Source organism: Leptonychotes weddellii, chromosome 15 (assembly GCF_054177405.1).
Source record: "Leptonychotes weddellii isolate Sample4059 chromosome 15, ASM5417740v2, whole genome shotgun sequence".
NCBI lineage: Eukaryota > Metazoa > Chordata > Mammalia > Carnivora > Phocidae > Leptonychotes > Leptonychotes weddellii.
This window is the reverse complement of record NC_138383.1, coordinates 47,772,093-47,789,993: the sequence shown is the minus strand read 5'-3', so window position 1 is coordinate 47,789,993 and position 17,901 is coordinate 47,772,093. Positions and strand designations below refer to the sequence as shown.

At 43.9% G+C, this 17,901-nt stretch overlaps 1 protein-coding gene and 1 long non-coding RNA gene across 2 annotated transcripts in view; both read right to left on the bottom strand.

Annotated features, from left to right (window-relative positions):
* Positions 1 to 17,901, bottom strand: part of LOC145717426 (uncharacterized) — a 167,745-nt gene that overhangs the window by 124,172 nt on the left and 25,672 nt on the right. The gene's annotated exons all lie outside the window — the stretch shown is intronic.
* GSG1L2 (GSG1 like 2) overlaps positions 11,096 to 17,901 on the bottom strand; it is a 15,047-nt gene continuing 8,241 nt past the window's right edge. Inside the window, exons 2-5 of the mRNA XM_081804163.1 lie at positions 17,296 to 17,343; positions 16,072 to 16,224; positions 14,191 to 14,302; positions 11,096 to 11,354 (exon numbers count right to left, since the gene is read on the bottom strand). Of these exons, the coding sequence (XP_081660289.1) occupies positions 11,096 to 11,354; positions 14,191 to 14,302; positions 16,072 to 16,224; positions 17,296 to 17,343 (572 nt within the window). The remainder of the gene's footprint in view (positions 11,355 to 14,190; positions 14,303 to 16,071; positions 16,225 to 17,295; positions 17,344 to 17,901) is intronic.

The window sequence follows — 17,901 nt, the reverse complement described above, 5'->3', positions numbered from 1 at the left end:
CCTTAGAAGTTAGGATGTCCAGGGACATTAAAGAAAACCGAACTTTTTATGGGTATAGAATATACATATAGAAATGTGCATATCTGATAAGTGTAGAGCTTCCATAAACTGAATACATCCCAGATCAAGAAACAGAGCGTTGTCAACCTGCTCCCCAGCATGTCCCTTTCGAGCCCTTGAGGAGAGACTACTTTCTAGCTTTTAAAAGCATGTATTTGTTTTACCTGTGATTTTTAAACTTTTTTTAAAAAAATAGATTCATAAAGTTGTTACTGTTTTGCTGACCATTATGTTTGTAAGATTCATCCATATTGTTGTGTGAGCCTGGAGATCACTCATTTCCATTGTGTGGACATAACTCACATTTTTAAAATAGATTTATTTATTTATTTGGGAGAGAGAGAGAGAAAGGGGGGGGCAGAGGGAGAGGGAGAGAGAATCCCAAGCAGACTCTGAGCTGAGTGCAGAGCTGATGCGGGATTGCATCCCTGGACCCCGAGATCATGACCTGAGCCAAAACCAAGAGTCGGACACTTAACTGACTGCGCCACCCAGGTGCCCTGATACCGCACATTTTTAATTCATTCTCCTGAGAGTGGCACTTGGGATGGAGGTATTTTTAAATAAAACTCTTCACTGAAATTAGGAATGGGAAAACTCCCAATGAGCATTTTTTTCTTTTAGAGGAACAGCTTGCTTGAGAGGCTGAAAATACTAATAACGGTATAATGTTTACATGCCAAGGTTGGCTTGGTCAACACAGAAGTTCTTGGGTTATCTTGTCCAAGTGTGGCCATGGCTGTGGTTGAACAATTCACAAGTGCTTTGTTTGAGGACAAACCACACCATGGTACAAGATCCTTTATAAAAGAGGAAGTACCTGGGTCTCCTATAATAGTTAATGGCAGTTTTCTATTTAAGTACTCGCAGAAGGCAATAGTGATCCACGACCAGGTACACCACAGACCATCAGCCTCTTCCATGCAATAGTACAGATGTTCGAGGTGCAGTTTCTCTGCTGCTGTAAACAGTGGTCATAGGCCAACATTCCACCCAAAGACTAGTAAACATAATCATGGCGTCAGATTTCAGCTTAATGTTTCCAGAAGATGTTCCAAGTTGTCCGTGAATGTCATTCATTGATTCTTTACTTTCTTTTTCAACCATTCCTTATTGCTCAGCTGTCATGAGCCCGGCAGTGTTCTAAGTGTGAGGAACACAGCGCTGAATGAAATAAAGACAGTACCTGCCTTCATGGAGCGTTTTAACCACCTAGTGTTGGGAAGTGGACAATGGATCTGCAAGGAAGTAATCCTACAGTATGTCAGGAAGTGTTAAGTCCTATAAGGGAAAAACAAAACCCAGGGAATCCCTTGGTGTCCAGGCAGGAAACAAAATCATCCTGGATGGTTCAAGAGACTTTAATGGAAGGGTCACTTGCAGGGCTGTGGAAGGGTTAAGGAAACACACAAGGGCTGCTAAGACCCAGAGACCAGCAACAGTGAGAAGCTGTTAGTACCTCGTCAGACAAGGGATAGAAAAAGAGTTACTGCAGCCCAATGAGAGCTAGAACTTGAGTGGGGGTTGGAGAGGGGTTTGCCCAGCGGGTTCTGTAGTAGCTACTGGCTATGATAAAAGGCCAAACCAGGAAGAAATTCCTCGATGGCTCTCTTTCCAGTCTCTGACACCATGGTGTGTTTGAACAAGCATGGGGCAGGCTGGGAAGAGAGGTAGACCAACACCAACCGCATTGGTTATTTTGTCCACCTGATTAACAACAGCCCCTATACAATGTTTAGTCTCTGGAGGACATGCTCACAGGACCAAACATCTTGATACTCCGTGTCATTACAAGAGGAATGTCCACACATCTATCCCCCAAATTTCCTTCTCAGCAATTTTTTTCCATAGTCTCCAACCCGTTGGCCAATCCATTAGCCAACTACCAATATGTCTGTGCAGATCTGTAACTCAGGCCATGTTTCCTCCCAAAGGAAGTGGACAATAGGTATTTCTCAAAGTTCTGTGCATGGTAGGTCTTCCTTCTCCACCGTGTGTCAGAGACATTCTTGAGCAGAATTGTCCACCTCCGGCTGATGCCACTGTATCAGGCAGGCTCATCCAAAAGCCAGCCCTACCATTTTCCTTTAACAGAAAGCCAAAGCAGTCCATCAGCACAGGTGGGTGCCATGGAGTTTTAATGCAATGGGCCAGTGCCTTCTCTACCTGCTTGGGCCCAAGGTCAGGTCTAACTGGGGTGATCCCTGAAGGGGCTGAGAGCTGGCTATCCGCTGACTGCACCACTGGCAGCTAGGGTAACAAGTCCATCAGTGAAGAAGAATCTGAGGGGCACATCACAGGGCCTATCACGGGGGAAGGGAGGAGGCAAAGGGAGAATAGGTCTCTCTCACTTCATGGAGTGTTGGTGAAAAGATGATGCTTGAGTGGATGCCTGAGGAAGTGATGAGGATATATGGAGGACAGAAGTTCTAGGCAAAGGGACAAGCATGGTGCAAAGGCCCTGAGGCAGAATATGCTTGGGATTCTCAAGGAGCAGCAAGGAGGCCAGTGCATGGGAGCAGAGTGACAGGAATAGGTGAGTAGGATGAGGTTAGACAGCAGTTGAGAGCCTACATATCTTTAAAAATTTAAGTGTAATTAACATGTACTGTTATATTGGTTTCAGGTGTACAACATATTGATTTAACAATTCTAGATATTACTCAGTGCTCACCTTGATAAGTGTAGTCACCATCTGTCACCATATAGTGTTATTACAATATTATTGACTATATTCCCTATTCTGTGGTTTTCATCTCCATGACTTATTTATTTTATAACTGGAAGTTTGTGCCTCTGAGTCCATTTTATCTATTTTGCCCATCTTCCTATGCATCCCCCTCTGGAGACCACCAGTTTGTTCTCTGTATTTAAGAGTTTGGTTTTGCGGGGCAACTGGGTGGCTCAGTCGGTTAAGGGTCTGCCTTTGGCTAGGGTCATGATCTCAGGGTCCTGGAAAGGAGCCCAACGTCGGGCTCCCTGTTTAGCAAGGGGTCTGCTTCTCCCTCTGCCTCTCCCTACCGCTCGTGCTCTTGCTCTCTCTCTCTCAAATAAATAAAATCTAAAATAAAACATTAAAAAAAAGAGAGTTTGGTGTTGTTTGTTTTGGGTTTTAGATTCCACATATAAGTGAAATCATGTGGTATTTGTTTTTCTCTGACTTATCTCACTTAACATAATACCCTCAAGATCTACCCATGTTGCCACAAATGACAAGATCTCATTCTTTTTAATGGCTGAACAATATTCCATTTTATGTATATATACCACATCTTCTTTATCCATTCATCTATCGATGGACACTTAGGTGGCTTCCATCTCTTGGCCATCATAAATACTGCTGCAGTAAACATAGGGGCACATATATCTTTTCAAATTAGTGTTTTTGTTTTCTTTGGGTCAATACCCCATAGTGAAATTACTGGATTGTATGATAAATCTATTTATAAGTTTTTGAGGAACCTCCATACTGTTTTCCACAGTGGCTGCACCAAGTTACACTCCCACCAACAGTGCACAAGTGTTCCTTCTTTTCCACATCTTCGCCAACACTTGTTGTTTCTTATCTTTTTGACAGTAGCCATTCTAACAGGTGTTAGATGATATCTCATGTGGCTTTGATTTGCCTTTCCCTGATGGTGAGTAATGTTGAGCATCTTATCATGTGTTTGTTGGAGGGCCTACATATCTTATAGGACATGATTAGAATTTTGGCTTTTGCTCTAAATGAGATGGTAATCCTTGGGGTGTTCAGAGGAGAGAAAAGATGTGATTTGACTTTCAGGTATACCTGTTGTACTGGGAATAGGTTGTGTGAGGACAAGAATGGAAGTAGAGAGGCCAGCTGGAGACTTTTGCAACAGTAACCCAGGTAAGCAGTGATGCTGGCCTTGGTTTGTCTTCATTGGTAGCAGTCAAGGTGGTGAGAAATGCCTGTTTTCAGACATATTTGAAGGTACAGCAGACAGAATTTGCTCATAGGTAGGATAGAGGGGAATAAAAGAAAGAGAAGAGTCAAGATCACTCCAAGATTTTTTTTAAGTAGGCTCCATACCCAGCGTGGAGCCCAACGTGGGGCCTGAACTCATGACCCTGAGATCAAGACCCGAGCTGAGACCAAGACTGACTGAGCCACCCAATCACCTCTACTCTAAGATTTTGACTTGAGTGACTAATAGGATAAAGTTACTATAATTTTTCTTCCTTCCTACCATTCTTCCTTCCTTCCTTCCTTCTTGCTTTCTTTCTTCTTCTTCTTCTTCTTCTTTTTTGAGTTGGATAAGGCTACAGGAGGCAGAGATTGGGGATGTGGGTGAATTACAACTTCTTTTTTGTCTGTTAATTTTGAAACCCTGTTAAATCTGAGCGGGGGTGTTGAGAAGGAAGTTGGTAAAGCCAGTCTGGAGGCATGTCCAGGTAAGAGAGGTCTAGGCTCGGGTTTTACATTTGGGAGCTATCACAGGTTGGTGGTATTGTCAGACATACAATGGGATGAGGTCACCTAAGACATGAGTGTGGACAGGGGGAAAATTGGAGGGTTGTGCTCTTTGGTACTCCAACATCCAGAGGTTGAGGACTTGAAGGAGGGTCATCAAAGAAGACTGAAGAGATGTGGCCAGGGTGCTGGGGGAAACTCAAGAGAGCGGTGTCCTGGGGGTCCAGTGAAGACAGTGTTCAAAGAGGGGAAGTGACCATTTGCATCTGATACTGCTTATTGGTCAGGTGAGATAAGGTCTGAGAAGTGACCTTGACTTTAGTAGTGGGGAACCGTTGGTGACATTGACAGGAACTTCTGTGTGAAGATTATCATGAATTCGGTTCTCCTTCAGACTTACTGTCAGTGGTTCTGAAACAAGCCAGCCCTCCAAGGTGGCTCATGATCCACCCAAATTGCCTGCACCTTCTGCTTTGACAACACAGTCTTCTGCACAACTTGACATTTGGATGACAGCCTCACCGTGTCTAAGAGATGCCCGGGGCCACCGGCTACAAGATCCTCAGAGCTTGGTTGAATAATGTTAGGCGGCTACCACTTTGCCCCATGACACTAGTGATGGGGAAGAGGCAGGACAGGACAGTGGGATCTCAGGCGTGGAACTGTGTTTGGGCTCAGACACAGCTCTCAGGGGAACTTTAGTTGTACCAGTGAAAACTCACATCTGCTAAGGGTGGTGGGGATTTCCTTTTCTTTCAGCTTGACTGCCACAGACAAGGGAGATCCCAACCAAAATCACCCCCTTCAGTCTACAGAGAGATTCTTGCTCCAAATCCCAGTCTACCTTACGGTTAGGAGAGAAGCCTGAGAATTTGCCTGACCCTGAAATAATGGTATTTTCTAGCCCAAGAACTGAGAACTAAGATTGAGCAGTGTGAATGTGCATCTGTGGGGTTGGGGGCCATCCTGGAAAATCTGGAGTGTGAAAATCAGAGTCTAGATCAGAGCAGGCCCCAGCCTGCCTTCTCCTTAGGAGCCTCTTCAGTCCCCTTGGTTCCAAGCAGAAGCCATGTTTCAAGCCATGAGTGTAGCTTCAGATTGCCCTAACCCGTCTCTGGATCAGAGGAAAGTGCTCCCTCAGTGGCTTCCTCCCTGCATTTTCAACCCCTTTACTCCTCCCCCAAGAAGCCCCAGGGCCCTGCCCTTCCACAGTCCCACCTGGCGAGGGAGGAGGAGACAAGAGGATTTGTCTCTCACTCTGCCCCCAGAAAGGCAGCGTGATGGGCTTGGAATCCATCTGCGCTGAAGTCCAAATCTCAGTTCTGCTCTTGACTTGTGCGCAGCCTCAAGCGCACCCTTACAAACCTGAACCTCACAGCAGTCTTCTGGAAATGCAAACACTAATACTACCACCTTCATCATCATGCAGAGATAGAATATAAGAGGTGGCATGCATACAACACCCAGAAGGGGTCTGGCCCATCGTTGCACCTGATGGTCTGAGTTTCTCCCTTTGACTTGGCAATTTTTTCCTCACCTGTATTTGTTCATCTCATTGCCTTATCTCAGTGCATGTCAGCACCCATTCCTGAGGACTCTGCGCAAGGCTCGGTGGTGAAGGGTGCCAGGGCTAAGTCAGGTAACATGTGTGCACATACTTCCATAACCAGGACATTGCTGGGTCTGTCACCTCCTCACCCCCCATGCGTGTTCTCTGGGCTGAAACGCAGGTCCTGTTAGCTCAATCCTTCTTTCCAGACAAGACCAGCACTTGTTTTGCTGCTCAAAACTGCTTCCACTCCTGAGCTCCCTTTGGAAGAGTGGGTGCTCCCAATGCCTAGAGGCAACATCGCGGGGGTAACAGGGCTGTTGAAGAGGAGAAGCAAGGATGGGGCAGGATGGTGGGTCGTTGGACTCGCCGGACATATTAAAAAAATTGGAATATTCAGCCTTAAAAAGGAAGGACATTCTAACACCTGTTACCACATGAATGAACCTTGAGGACATTGTCCTGAGTGAAATAAGCCAGTCACAAAAGGACAAATACTGTGTGATTCCCCTTATAGGAGGTACCAGAGTGTCAAAGTCATAGAGACAGAAAGCAGAATGGTGGTACCAGGGGCCAGGGGGAGGGGACCATAGGGAGTTAGTGTTGAATGGGGACAGAGTTTCAGTTTGGCAAGATGATAAGAGTTCCAGAGACGGATGGTCGTGATGGTTGCACAGCAGAATGTGCTCCATGCCATTGAACTGTGCACTTAAAAATAGTTAAGATGGTAAATTTTATATGTATTTTACCATAATAAAAAAATTGTCCGACCTCGTTTGAGGAGACAATCTGAATCTAAGATGATGGCCATTCATATAATATGTGAAGCCAAGTCGGCTCAGCTCATGATTGCAGGGTCCTGGGACCGAGCCCCTGCATTGGGCTCCTTGCTCAGCAGGGAGTCTGCTTCTTCCTCTCGCACTCCCCCTGCTTGTGCATGCTCTCTCTCCCAGTCAAGAAAATAAATACAATCTTAAAAAAGATAAAATAAAATGTGAAGCCAAACAAGACCCTTTCATCTGTAGTTTGTGGATACAGATGTGCACAGTAAATGTGCATAACAGTGCATAGAAGTGAGTTCCGGATGGTGGTTATGACCTGGGAGAGAGAAGGAGGAAGAGATGGGGAGGGGATGTGAGGTATTCATTATATCTCTTTTTTTTTTTTTTAACTCTTATGTTAATCCCCATACATTACTATTCATTATATCTCTTACAATGTATTTTTCTTTTTTAAAAAAGAGAGATCTGTGGCAACCATGACAAAGCATTTACTTGTTCCATCAACCAGTGTCTGCGTGCACCTCTGTTACATCAGCTCATGTATATTAAAATATTTCTTAGTTGAAAAGAGAAAATAAAATAGAATAATCAAACAAAGAAAGGTAGAAGCAGATGGATCCTGTCTGACATCCTTCTAACCTCGCCTGACCTCCAAACTCTCCTGTTTTCAGATTGCTGCCTTCTTTTCTTCCGTGTTTTCACTGTGCAAAAGATGTCTCTCTCCTGCTTTGTGTGACAAGTAAAAAAAAAAAAAAAAGCCCTAGGATTTCATGCCCCCCCCAGATATTCTGTCTCTCTGATGTAGCACAGTTGACTTAACAAAAGTGAATGATATTGTTGGTCAACCACCAAGTGACGGACATGTCCCTTAAACTTTAACCTTGGCTGTTTTCCAGTCTCTCCCAACCTTCTTCCTGGGGAACAACACTAAATTGTTTCTATAGGGCCAGGGTATGGCGTCATGGGCTCGGGGGCATGTTCTCAGCCACACTTGTATTTCCATGACACACCCAGTGCTTTTTACATATATGTACACCTCACAGCGTTTAAGGAGTGAACAACGCTGACATGAGCAAACATGACGCATCTCACTAGGTAGGTCTACTAACCTTATTCTGGTCTTCAGAGGGACCAGAATACCAGCCCAGACTACCCAGCTGTGATTCCCCAAGAGGATTTGTCTGATGACAGCAATGAGGCTGAGTTGTCAATTCCATGAAAACAATCAGTAAAACAGACTCAGGGCCAAACAATGAGTTTAGGTTCGCCTGAGATTTCTGTTTTTCTCGGTTCTTCATCTGTGAACACCTTGTTTATTCTTGCCCAAGCACTGGGAGTTAGCTGTCACCCTTCTTTGCCACCCACCTTGTAAGGGGAGATATGGACCCTTTGCCTCTGAGTCCCCCCGAGCCTGGTTGGGGAAGTCCATGGAGAGTCGTTGTTGGCTGCTTCTCATGATGGGTTTGTTAGAACACTTGACACTCTGGAAACTGCCTTGTCTGTGCAATAAGTAGGCAGTAGATATGGACTGGTTCTCTAACAACTGACCCCAAATGGGCATCTTGCTAATACCAGAAAAGAGTGAAGCTTGAGTCCTTACTTCTAGGAGGAATGGCGTGGTGCCTGCAACATTCTAGACACCTGATGAAAGTTACTGAATGGTTAACTAAGGATGGATGGTGTCCAAACTAAAAATGATTGGTGGGTTGGCACTCATTCGATCCTGGCTTTCTCCTGGACATGGTCACTGAGATTTCACCGTTGTTTCCCCAACTCATTGGCAAGGGCTCAGACTTTATCTTGTTTCCTTAAATACCCACAGGACCTGACACAGTGCTTTGCACATGGCAGATCTGAGCAGTTAATCTTCCTGTTGTGTTTACTAGGTGTCGAGCATTATTCTAAGAACGTCACACATCCTAATGCGCTTAGTCCTCACGATCCTTGAAATAGGGAGGATTATTCTCTCATTTTACAGATGAGAAATCTGAGGCACAGAGAGACAAGTGATTCACCCAAGGTCAAGGCGAGGAGCTAGGGTTTCTAGTCAGGCACTCTGGCTCCAGAATCCATGCCCTTAATCATAAACGACATTAATATCTACAAAGTAGTAAAAAATAAAAAGGTCTATTTGATAGTATATATATATATATATATATCTTCATATGATATTCTTTCTCTCTAGACACACATATATACACACACACATATATCTGAGGGTTTTCTACTTGCTAACCACTGTTTCAAATGTTGGGAGAGGTACAGAGAACAGTCCTTGCCATAGAGAAGTAATTTAAAATCTTTAAGAGGGGAACAGATACATAGATTATTTCAGGACTAAGGAATCAAAATCCACCTAGGTCTGTCTTAGAGCAAAGCTAGATGAAAATGAGACACCGTGGCTCTCTTTCTTGATCTCAGGGGTGGTTGGTTACAAGGCTACATACACTGTCTGAAAATTCACTAAGCTGTACACTTAGGGTTTGTGTGTTCTTAGGGTTATGTATGTTATATTGTAATAAAATCAACATTTAAAGCATTTAAAAGGAAGAAAAGTGCCTTGGGAGCTCAGAGGATGTAGCAAAGAAATTCATTTCTTCTTTGGCACCTTCAGCCACATTCTACATAGATACGTTTGGTTTTGCTTTGCTGTTTAAAAGAGGACCGAGGGGGCGCCTGGGTGGCTCAGTCGGTTAAGCGTCCGCCTTCGGCTCAGGTCATGATCCCGGGGTCCTGGGATCAAGCCCCGCATTGGGCTCCTTGCTCTGCGGGAAGCCTGCTTCTCCCTCTCCCTCTGCTGTTCCCCCTGTTTGTGTTCCCTCTCTCTCTCTCTGTCAAATAAATAAATAAAATCTTAAAAAAATAAAAGAGGACCGAGTGTCTCTGTGAACATTTCTGGCATGTTTCCTTCTCTCTAGGATCAGACTCTGATTTCATATTGTGACAGGGACACAGCATCTAGCTACATGGATACACAGGGGTGACAAACCGTAGAAAATAACCCATATACTATGGAGGGCAGAAGCCACTGGGTACAGAGCCCCCCTGCTCCAGGTGAAGAAATGGCCCAGAGGAGTCTCAGCACGCCTTTCTGAGTTGGGTTTATTCTGGCAAAATTCCATTTTACATCGCTTCAAATATGCTTGGTTCAACAAAACATAAAATCCCGTGGGACCATCATTTGTTAGACGGGTACTTGACTAGAGCCCCAAACCTGAAGAAGTTAGCTGATTTCCCCTTATTCTGTGAGAGTATAAATACAATTTAGCATAAGTAGATTGAGTGATTTTATTTGAAACATTCAGAGGGCTTGTGTTTTTTCCCCCAGAAATAATGTGTTCACTAAACATATACTTTTTTAAAAATGAATCTAAGTTAGGACATATTTAGGGTTATTATAATTTAGCAGTTTTTTTTTCAAAAAACCCAAATTATGTGTCTAACAACCTGTGGCCTCAATAATATGTTAGTTTAAAATACAAGATAAACTTATATAATACTCTAACTGAACACATTAAGACACATGCAGAACCCCACTGCTTCAAACAAAACTCACACATTTAGCAATGTTTATTTTTAGAAGCAAAAGTGCCTGGCAATTTAAGCACAACTCCAACATTTGTTCTACTTAATTGTGTTAAGATGTCATTCCATTCGACTGTTCTTATTTTGTTTTATCATTTGATTATCCTTCCAAGTAAATTCTACTATAGGTAGAAATTAGGAAATTGCAAAGAAAATATATATTTAAAGTAACACAAAACCAATTCCTTAAATTTAAATTTGCGCTTTCTAATTAAAATAACAGAGAAGGTATGGGATAGTCACACATACTATCAATTTGTGTGTGTTCATTAAGGGAAAATTTTCTGGACTCTTCTGTCAACAAACAAGTGTGGGCAACACATTTCACACCCTTTGTAGTTAGAACCTTGCTTTCCCCTTTCTTCAACTTCTCTTACCCTTAGTGCTTACATGTTCCCTCTTCTTTGGTTACCCTTGTTAAGCCCACTGTCATGAAAGCTTGAGATGCTCATTTATACTAGAGTGTCAATGGTTGATATCTTCTGTAAGCGTAATCTCACTTAAAGACACTGACATTTTACCAGGAATCATTAGCTGAAGCCAAAGCTGTTTAATAAAGGGTAAGATGGTGGGTAGAAAGTTTACCTGGACCACAGTCTTCTGAAGCCCACCCCAGAGATGTTCATTGCAGACATAAGTGTCTGGCTTGCCTGCCTGTGCAGATTTGACAGCCACAAGCACTGGCTAGCACATGGACACTTTGCCTGGGTCATTTGGTGGCAGGTGCTCTGACACACTCACGAGGGCATGCCTGTCAGGGCTGGGAGCAGCTTTTGTTTCCCAAACACTTTCCAAAGCCTTGGGCTCTGGGAAGTTTTGTTGAGAGTGCCGACTGCCCTTCCGTATCCTCTGCTTCTCTATGAACTCCAGGCGGGCTGCTGTGTAACTGTTCATGGCCATGACCGACACAGCCATGCAGAGGGCAAAGGAAACCCACGCGAGGCTGTCAACAAAAGGCACAGTTAGGAAGGAGCAGGAAAGAGGCTGTGGTTCCAGGGTTTCCTGCTGGTGGTCAGTCTGGTGAAAAACCAGCGCCTCTTTCCACCCAATTTGGACCTGGACTTTGGATCACAAGTTTCAGAGACCAGCCAATAGTGTTGTTGTAGCCCAGTGGTTAAGAGAACGGACTTTGGGGACATTGTGCTAAGTTTGCACTGTGGGTTTGCCCCTATCTCTTATGAGCTGTGCACCCTTGAGCTGGTGACTTCATCTCTCTGGATCAGGTTCATCATCTGCAAAACTTGACTAATAGTAACACCACACACAGGGTGGTTGTGAGGAATTCAATGAACTAATGCTGGGAAGTACTCAGCATAGTATCTGCTAACATACCAGTGTTGCTTTTAGTTGTGGTGGTGGTTGGCTCTAACCCAGGGCACGACATTGGTGTTGTTACTTTCTATCTCTACCCTCTGGAAGCCTGTTGCATTCTGATATGATGATCTATACTTTTCACCTTCTATGGAACCCAGTGGAATGGTTGCTGAGAAAGAACCTCTGCCAACTGGCATTTGTGTGTTTTCAGGGGGTGAAATTCCCAGGTAAAATAGAAGTCCCCTTATCCGATTACCTACAAAGAAACCTACCCATAACTAATTTCTAAGCCCACTCTAGAGTTTCCAATCATCCTTAAATATAACTTGACATCAAAGATACCAACATCTAGGGGAAAGGCCCAACAGTAAACAGAAAAAAAGGGGGGGGCATCTAAAGAAAAGAGATAGCACAAGGAACAGAAGAAAACAGCAACCAGAAGAAAACCCTTTGATCACTATCTACAGAGAGATATGAGAAGATGGTGCATGAACAAGGCAAGATCAGGATATATGAAAAAGGAACAACCAGAAAACAAGAAAGACCTTTTGGAAATTCAAGTAAGATCCAAATAATAATTCAATAGGAAGGTTAGATGACAAAGAGAGGAACATTTTCAGAAAAGATTACAAAAAGAAGGAGCTAGAAAATGTGAGGGATACGATGACATTTAGATGATTAATCCAAGAGTCTCGGTATTGAACTAACAAGAAGTTTCTAAAGAGAACAGAAAGCTAAGGAATGGAAATAATCAATGAAATAATAACAGAAAAATCCCCAGAATTCTAGGACATGAATATTCAGATTGAAGGACCCATCAAGCACAGGAAAGAAGAATGAAAGTGAATGAAAGACTCCAAGGTGCATTATCCTGACATTTCTGAACACCAGTAATAAAGAGTAGAAAACACCAGCCTACTTATAATGGAACATGAATCAGAAGAGTATGGAACTCTTCCCAGAATCAGTAAGTTCTAGAAGGAAATGGAACTATGCCTTCACATTTTTCAGGGAAAATGATTTTCAACAAAGGATTCTACACTCTGCCAAACTATCAATCAAATATGGAGCATCGAATAAGTACCTTTCCAAATATGCAAGAAATAAAATAATTTCTCTATCATTGGGGGATGTGCCCCCACAAAATGTGAATGCAAAATAAGTAAGATAATGATATGGAACCCAGGAAACAGCTCTCCTGTACAAAGGAGTGGCAAAGGGAAGTGTCATGTGGCATGCCTCAGAATAGCCATCCCGAGTGGAGAGAAAGATGGGGGGCTTTGGTGGGGCTAGAGGAGTGGGATAGGGAAAGACAGAATTGAGAGATTGCTATGTTTATGCTATTTGATTTTTTTTTAAAGATTTTATTTTTAAGCGATCTCTGCACCCAATGTGGGGCTCAAACTCACGACCCCGAGATCAAGAGTTGTGTGCTCTACAGAATGAGCCATCCAGGTGCCCCTGTTTAATACTATTTGATTTTTAAAAACTAGTTGCATCTATTTCTTTAAGAGTTAAGTAATTACAAGTAATTGGAAACGAAACAAAATGATATGGGAAACAAATAGACCATTCTACAGATTCCTTTGATGTTTGGGATCTACTTCAACCCACAGCATCAGTTGACTATAGCTGTTGGCCCACCTGACAGTGCTCTGAGCTCTAGTGCAGCTGGGTTCTCCACTGTGAGTAGCATCAGTGACGTCACCTCAGAAACAGTGACACCTGTCTGGAAGGAGGCAACTAAAGTGACACACAGGTCGAGGGAATGGTGTGATGCTACAAAGAAATGTTTGTAAAAAAAAAAAAAACTTCTTCAGGTTGAGACACAAACTGGGAAGAGTACAAAATCTAATAAATCATGCGGGTAACAGTATACGGACATGTTCACCAAACTCTAGAATGGTAAGATGAGGGAGTAAACCTAGAATGTGTTATTTGTTTTACAAAGAGAAAAGTAACATAAGAGATTGTTATACAGGATGAAAATGTACGTGTGTGTGTGTGTATAAAACTGCAGCTGTACTTCGGAGATCCATATCAAAAAGAACCGCTGTGATCTTATATGGCATGGCTGAGTCTTTCTGTTAAGAGACAGAACTTTTATGTCCTGGCTTTGTCTATTAGAAACTGGGGCTGGGTCTCCCAACACTGAAGTATTTACTAGGCTTTATTACTCGGGACTCTCCCCCCAGCTGTGTTTAAGAATGGAATAACATCAGTGTCTCCGTGGCTTGAGGACTTGACTCTGGGTCAAAGATTTTACCAAACCTAATCTCTTTAAATGCCTATGAATGCATGAGACAAGTATCATCCCTTCACAGAGGAGAGAGCGGGGCTACAGAATGGTTAAGAAATTCATCCAAAGTCAGATGGCGGAATGATAGCCAAGGTCCGTAGTCCTACAAAACCCGTGTGCATCCCTGACAGCCCGTCAGGACTTGAGGACCACGGCCAGAACTCACCAGTAGGACCAGCCGTAGTCCCACGTCTGAGGCTTCCAATCTTCTGGTCCAAGGTTCACAGTGATTTGAAAAATGGTTGTGTACATCATGTGGGCCACCATGCTGAGAAGCCCTGCATAAAGAGAGCTCTGTGAGCCAGAGTTAGGAATGGAGTTTCTCTACTTTATGTGAGTTGGATGAAAGAAAGCCAGTAGCATCCTCCTTGAGTCCTTTCAAGCTGCCTTCATGTTTCACATACGCACTAATTCCTTATTTTCATGAATTCGCACAGTGGCCAGGTAATTCCTCCCATGACGAACTCTCCCCAGTCTATAATACCCCTGTCTCCCTATGCTCAGAGGCTCCGATGTTCCATTCTCTCTTTCCCAGCACAGATGAGGGGTCCTTGAGCTACATTTGGCCTGACGCCACATTCTACAGTCTTCTGTCATGTTATTCTTTTTCATGTGGATGATTTGCTAAGGCTTCAACACTGGGATACTTTAGATAAAAATCTGAGCGTGTTCTGGCCACACCAGACTCACGTGGCAGTATTCAGGAGGAACAGAAATCAGCTGCCAAGGGGATTTTCTTTCCTTTGTAAGTGTCTTGGTTTTTTTGCCTGGAGACCCCCGAAGACTTTTTTCCCCATAGGTTTGGAGGATATGTTGAGGATTTGAGTGCACTGTGTCTATTTTTCCAGGTACTTGGAGGGAGCTTTCTATATATAGAGTTTGGTCTTCTGTTCAAGAAAGCTTTCTTGAATTTTACTTTTAAACCCTAGTTGTTTTGTTGTTTTGTCTTTCGTTTTGCAGGGACTCTAATTTCACATATGGTGTTTTAATTTAATAAATGTATGGCAAATGGTGGCCAGTTAGGGATTGGCTTCAGGGGTCCAAATAGAAATAGTTTTAATTGGTGGGGGCAATTATATGTTAATAGGGCTGGCTGAAGTCCTTGTGATGTAAATCGTCAAACATTTTACCTGTTCGCAGATCCCAATGATCAGACATCCAGAAAGAAGCCTACTCTCATGATCCTGGGGGGCTCTCGGGGATGCCAGAACCTGGGGAAGAGTCTCCAAGAGTCCATGGCCTGCCTCTTTGCTATGAAGATCCATAAATTGGATTTTATCATCCTATTCACTGGTGATAAGGCTTGGGAAAGACACCTGACACTTATCAAGCACAGAAGTGAGCTCCCAGTTGGGCTGATGCACTATTAACAGAGCTTCAAGTATCGGGACAGAGAATCGAAGGAAGTCATTTGTTTGGGGTTCTTCTCTTGATGGAAAGGCCAACTCAGGAGACCAAATGAAGTTGCTCTAAAAGTTGCTTGGAGGACACGGAAGAACCCCACCCCCCAAAAAGGGTGTTCTTCATTCTTATATGTACACCAAACTTGGATGATGATTTTTAACAAGTGACCATTTCTTGCATTCTTACTACATACTAGGTGCATTCTTACCTAGTCATCACCATAGTCTCTTGAGAGAGCTGGCTCAGAGAGGTTGAGTGACTTGCCTGGGGCCACACAACCATTAGGTAGCAGGGATTTGAACCCAGGCAGAATTTTTCATGCACAACCACCCTACTAAATTAGGCAATTTCTGTTCTCAGAGCCAGTGTATCTCCTTCCCAGAGTTGTGATAAAGACACAGTAAGACATTTTATTCTCCAAGCCCCATGCCTACCCCATTTCTTTTCATCAGTCACCCAAAGCATCATTGCTTTCCCCGCAATGGGGTTAACTCAGCGACTTCTCCGGTAGACCAGCCAGCTGTCTTGATGAACTGGCCATCGACAGAAAAGAGCCAGCCTGCACTTTGGCTGAAGCTCTGTCCCTCCAACTGGGGCAGGGTGTGGGGAGTCAGCCTGTCTGAATACTGCTGTGGGCAAGTACCTGCGAGCACCATGAGGATGGCCACAGATGCGTCCACCCTGAGCCAGTGGAGCCCAGAGCCATGATAACTCACTCTGGAGCCCAGGAGGATGGCACTTGTCAACAACAGAAGGATATTCAGGATTTCGGCCCCAATGGACAACCACAGAACACCTGCAAAAATGTGAGAATGTCAGAGATGTTGAGCACTGAGAATTTAGAAGTACTGCCATGTCTAGCCCTTTGATTTAGTTCACTTCTAAAACAAAAGAAATAAATAAAAAATTAAAAATAAAAACCAAACACCAAGGGGTAAAAAAACCACAGCTACGTCTGTTGAATCTTGAAAGTTGGCAGTCACAGAGGGCTCCTTGGTGTTGAGAGAGGATTGTGTAAATATTGTCCTTTGCTGGGAGGGAAAAGAAATAGAATAAGAGTCTGATGTGAAGACACGAGAGATGCTGGGGGTCTTTATTCTCTAGCTCCACAGCTAATGCGTTGTTTAGATTTCACCAGAAGACTTTATCTTTGTCTTTTTAAAGAAGATACACACACTTAAACAAGAGGACAGAGATGTCTGAGAGTTTAAGAGCCCTGGTTAGAGATCCCAAAACCTTGTTTGTTTCTATGTGAGCCAATTATTTGCCCTCTGGAGGGGATCCCACCTGCGGCTCCAAGGAACTGTGTTGGAGGTGGGGGCGAATGGGTCAAGAGGACAGGGAGGGAAGCTAATGTTTCTGGAAGTCCTCCAGTAGAGCAAGCTAGGGGCTGGGGACCCAGCAGTGGATGAAACAGGCATGATTCATGCCTTCACAAAACCTTTATTCCAGCTGGGGAAACAGATACGGAGAAAGTCATCGCGGATTTGATGAGTGTTATGGAGACAAACGGCTGTAGGCAGTGGTGGCTGGAGCTCATCTCTTCCCAGCCCTGCATTTACCTTGTATTAGTAGTTTGCAGTGAGCCACGGCGGGATTATTCATACCCTGGAAAACAGCTAACACTACCCGTCGGGGCTTTCCACCGGCAAAATGGATGGTTTGACATTTTCCAGCACCACTGACTATAGGGCATGTGGAGAGAGCCAGCGGTTCTAGCTTCTGGATTTGACTTCATGGGAAAACCATAAATATCTCTCTCATCTTTTCCTGCGTCCCAACAAAAACAATAAAAGTTATCCAAATTATGGACAGAAAAAATTATCCAAATTGTGGCTGGTGGACAGAACACGAGTAAGGTATTTACCTTGTTCTTCAGCTGGTATTATACTCTGGAAACTCCTACACTTTTCACCTAGAACACAAGGAGAATATAGTCATAAGTAGGAGTAGCTGTGACAATTAGCGACGGACTGTGTTACTATCTATCCCTGGTCATGTTGAACAAGGATTGGGGAACGTGGCAGATTGCTTTATTGTTCATAGACATGTAGTGCCCCCCACCCACCCTACGGGAGCATGATTCAATCCCATCCCATCCCGTGAGTCCAGGCTTGGCCATACGACTTTCTTTGGCCAGTGAATAGGGAGCTGCTGTGAGATGCGTCACTTCTGGTCAGAAGCTTTAAGAGCCAATGGACTGCCCACTGGTTCTTGTTTCCCTGCCTCTGTGATCACAGAAGAACACGTCTGGATGGAGTCTCTATCAGCCTGGGTCCCTGAATGGCTGTGGGGAGGACTCACCCCTTGCCGACCTGAAAAATCCACACAGAATGAACTAGAAATGAATTTGTTGACTGAAACCACTGGGATTTGGGGGTTGTTTGTTACTGCAGCATAATCCAGCCCATCTGGACTGATACTGCGAGCCTGAGACCAGGGGTTCTCAACTTCCCCAACAGCATCCATTATG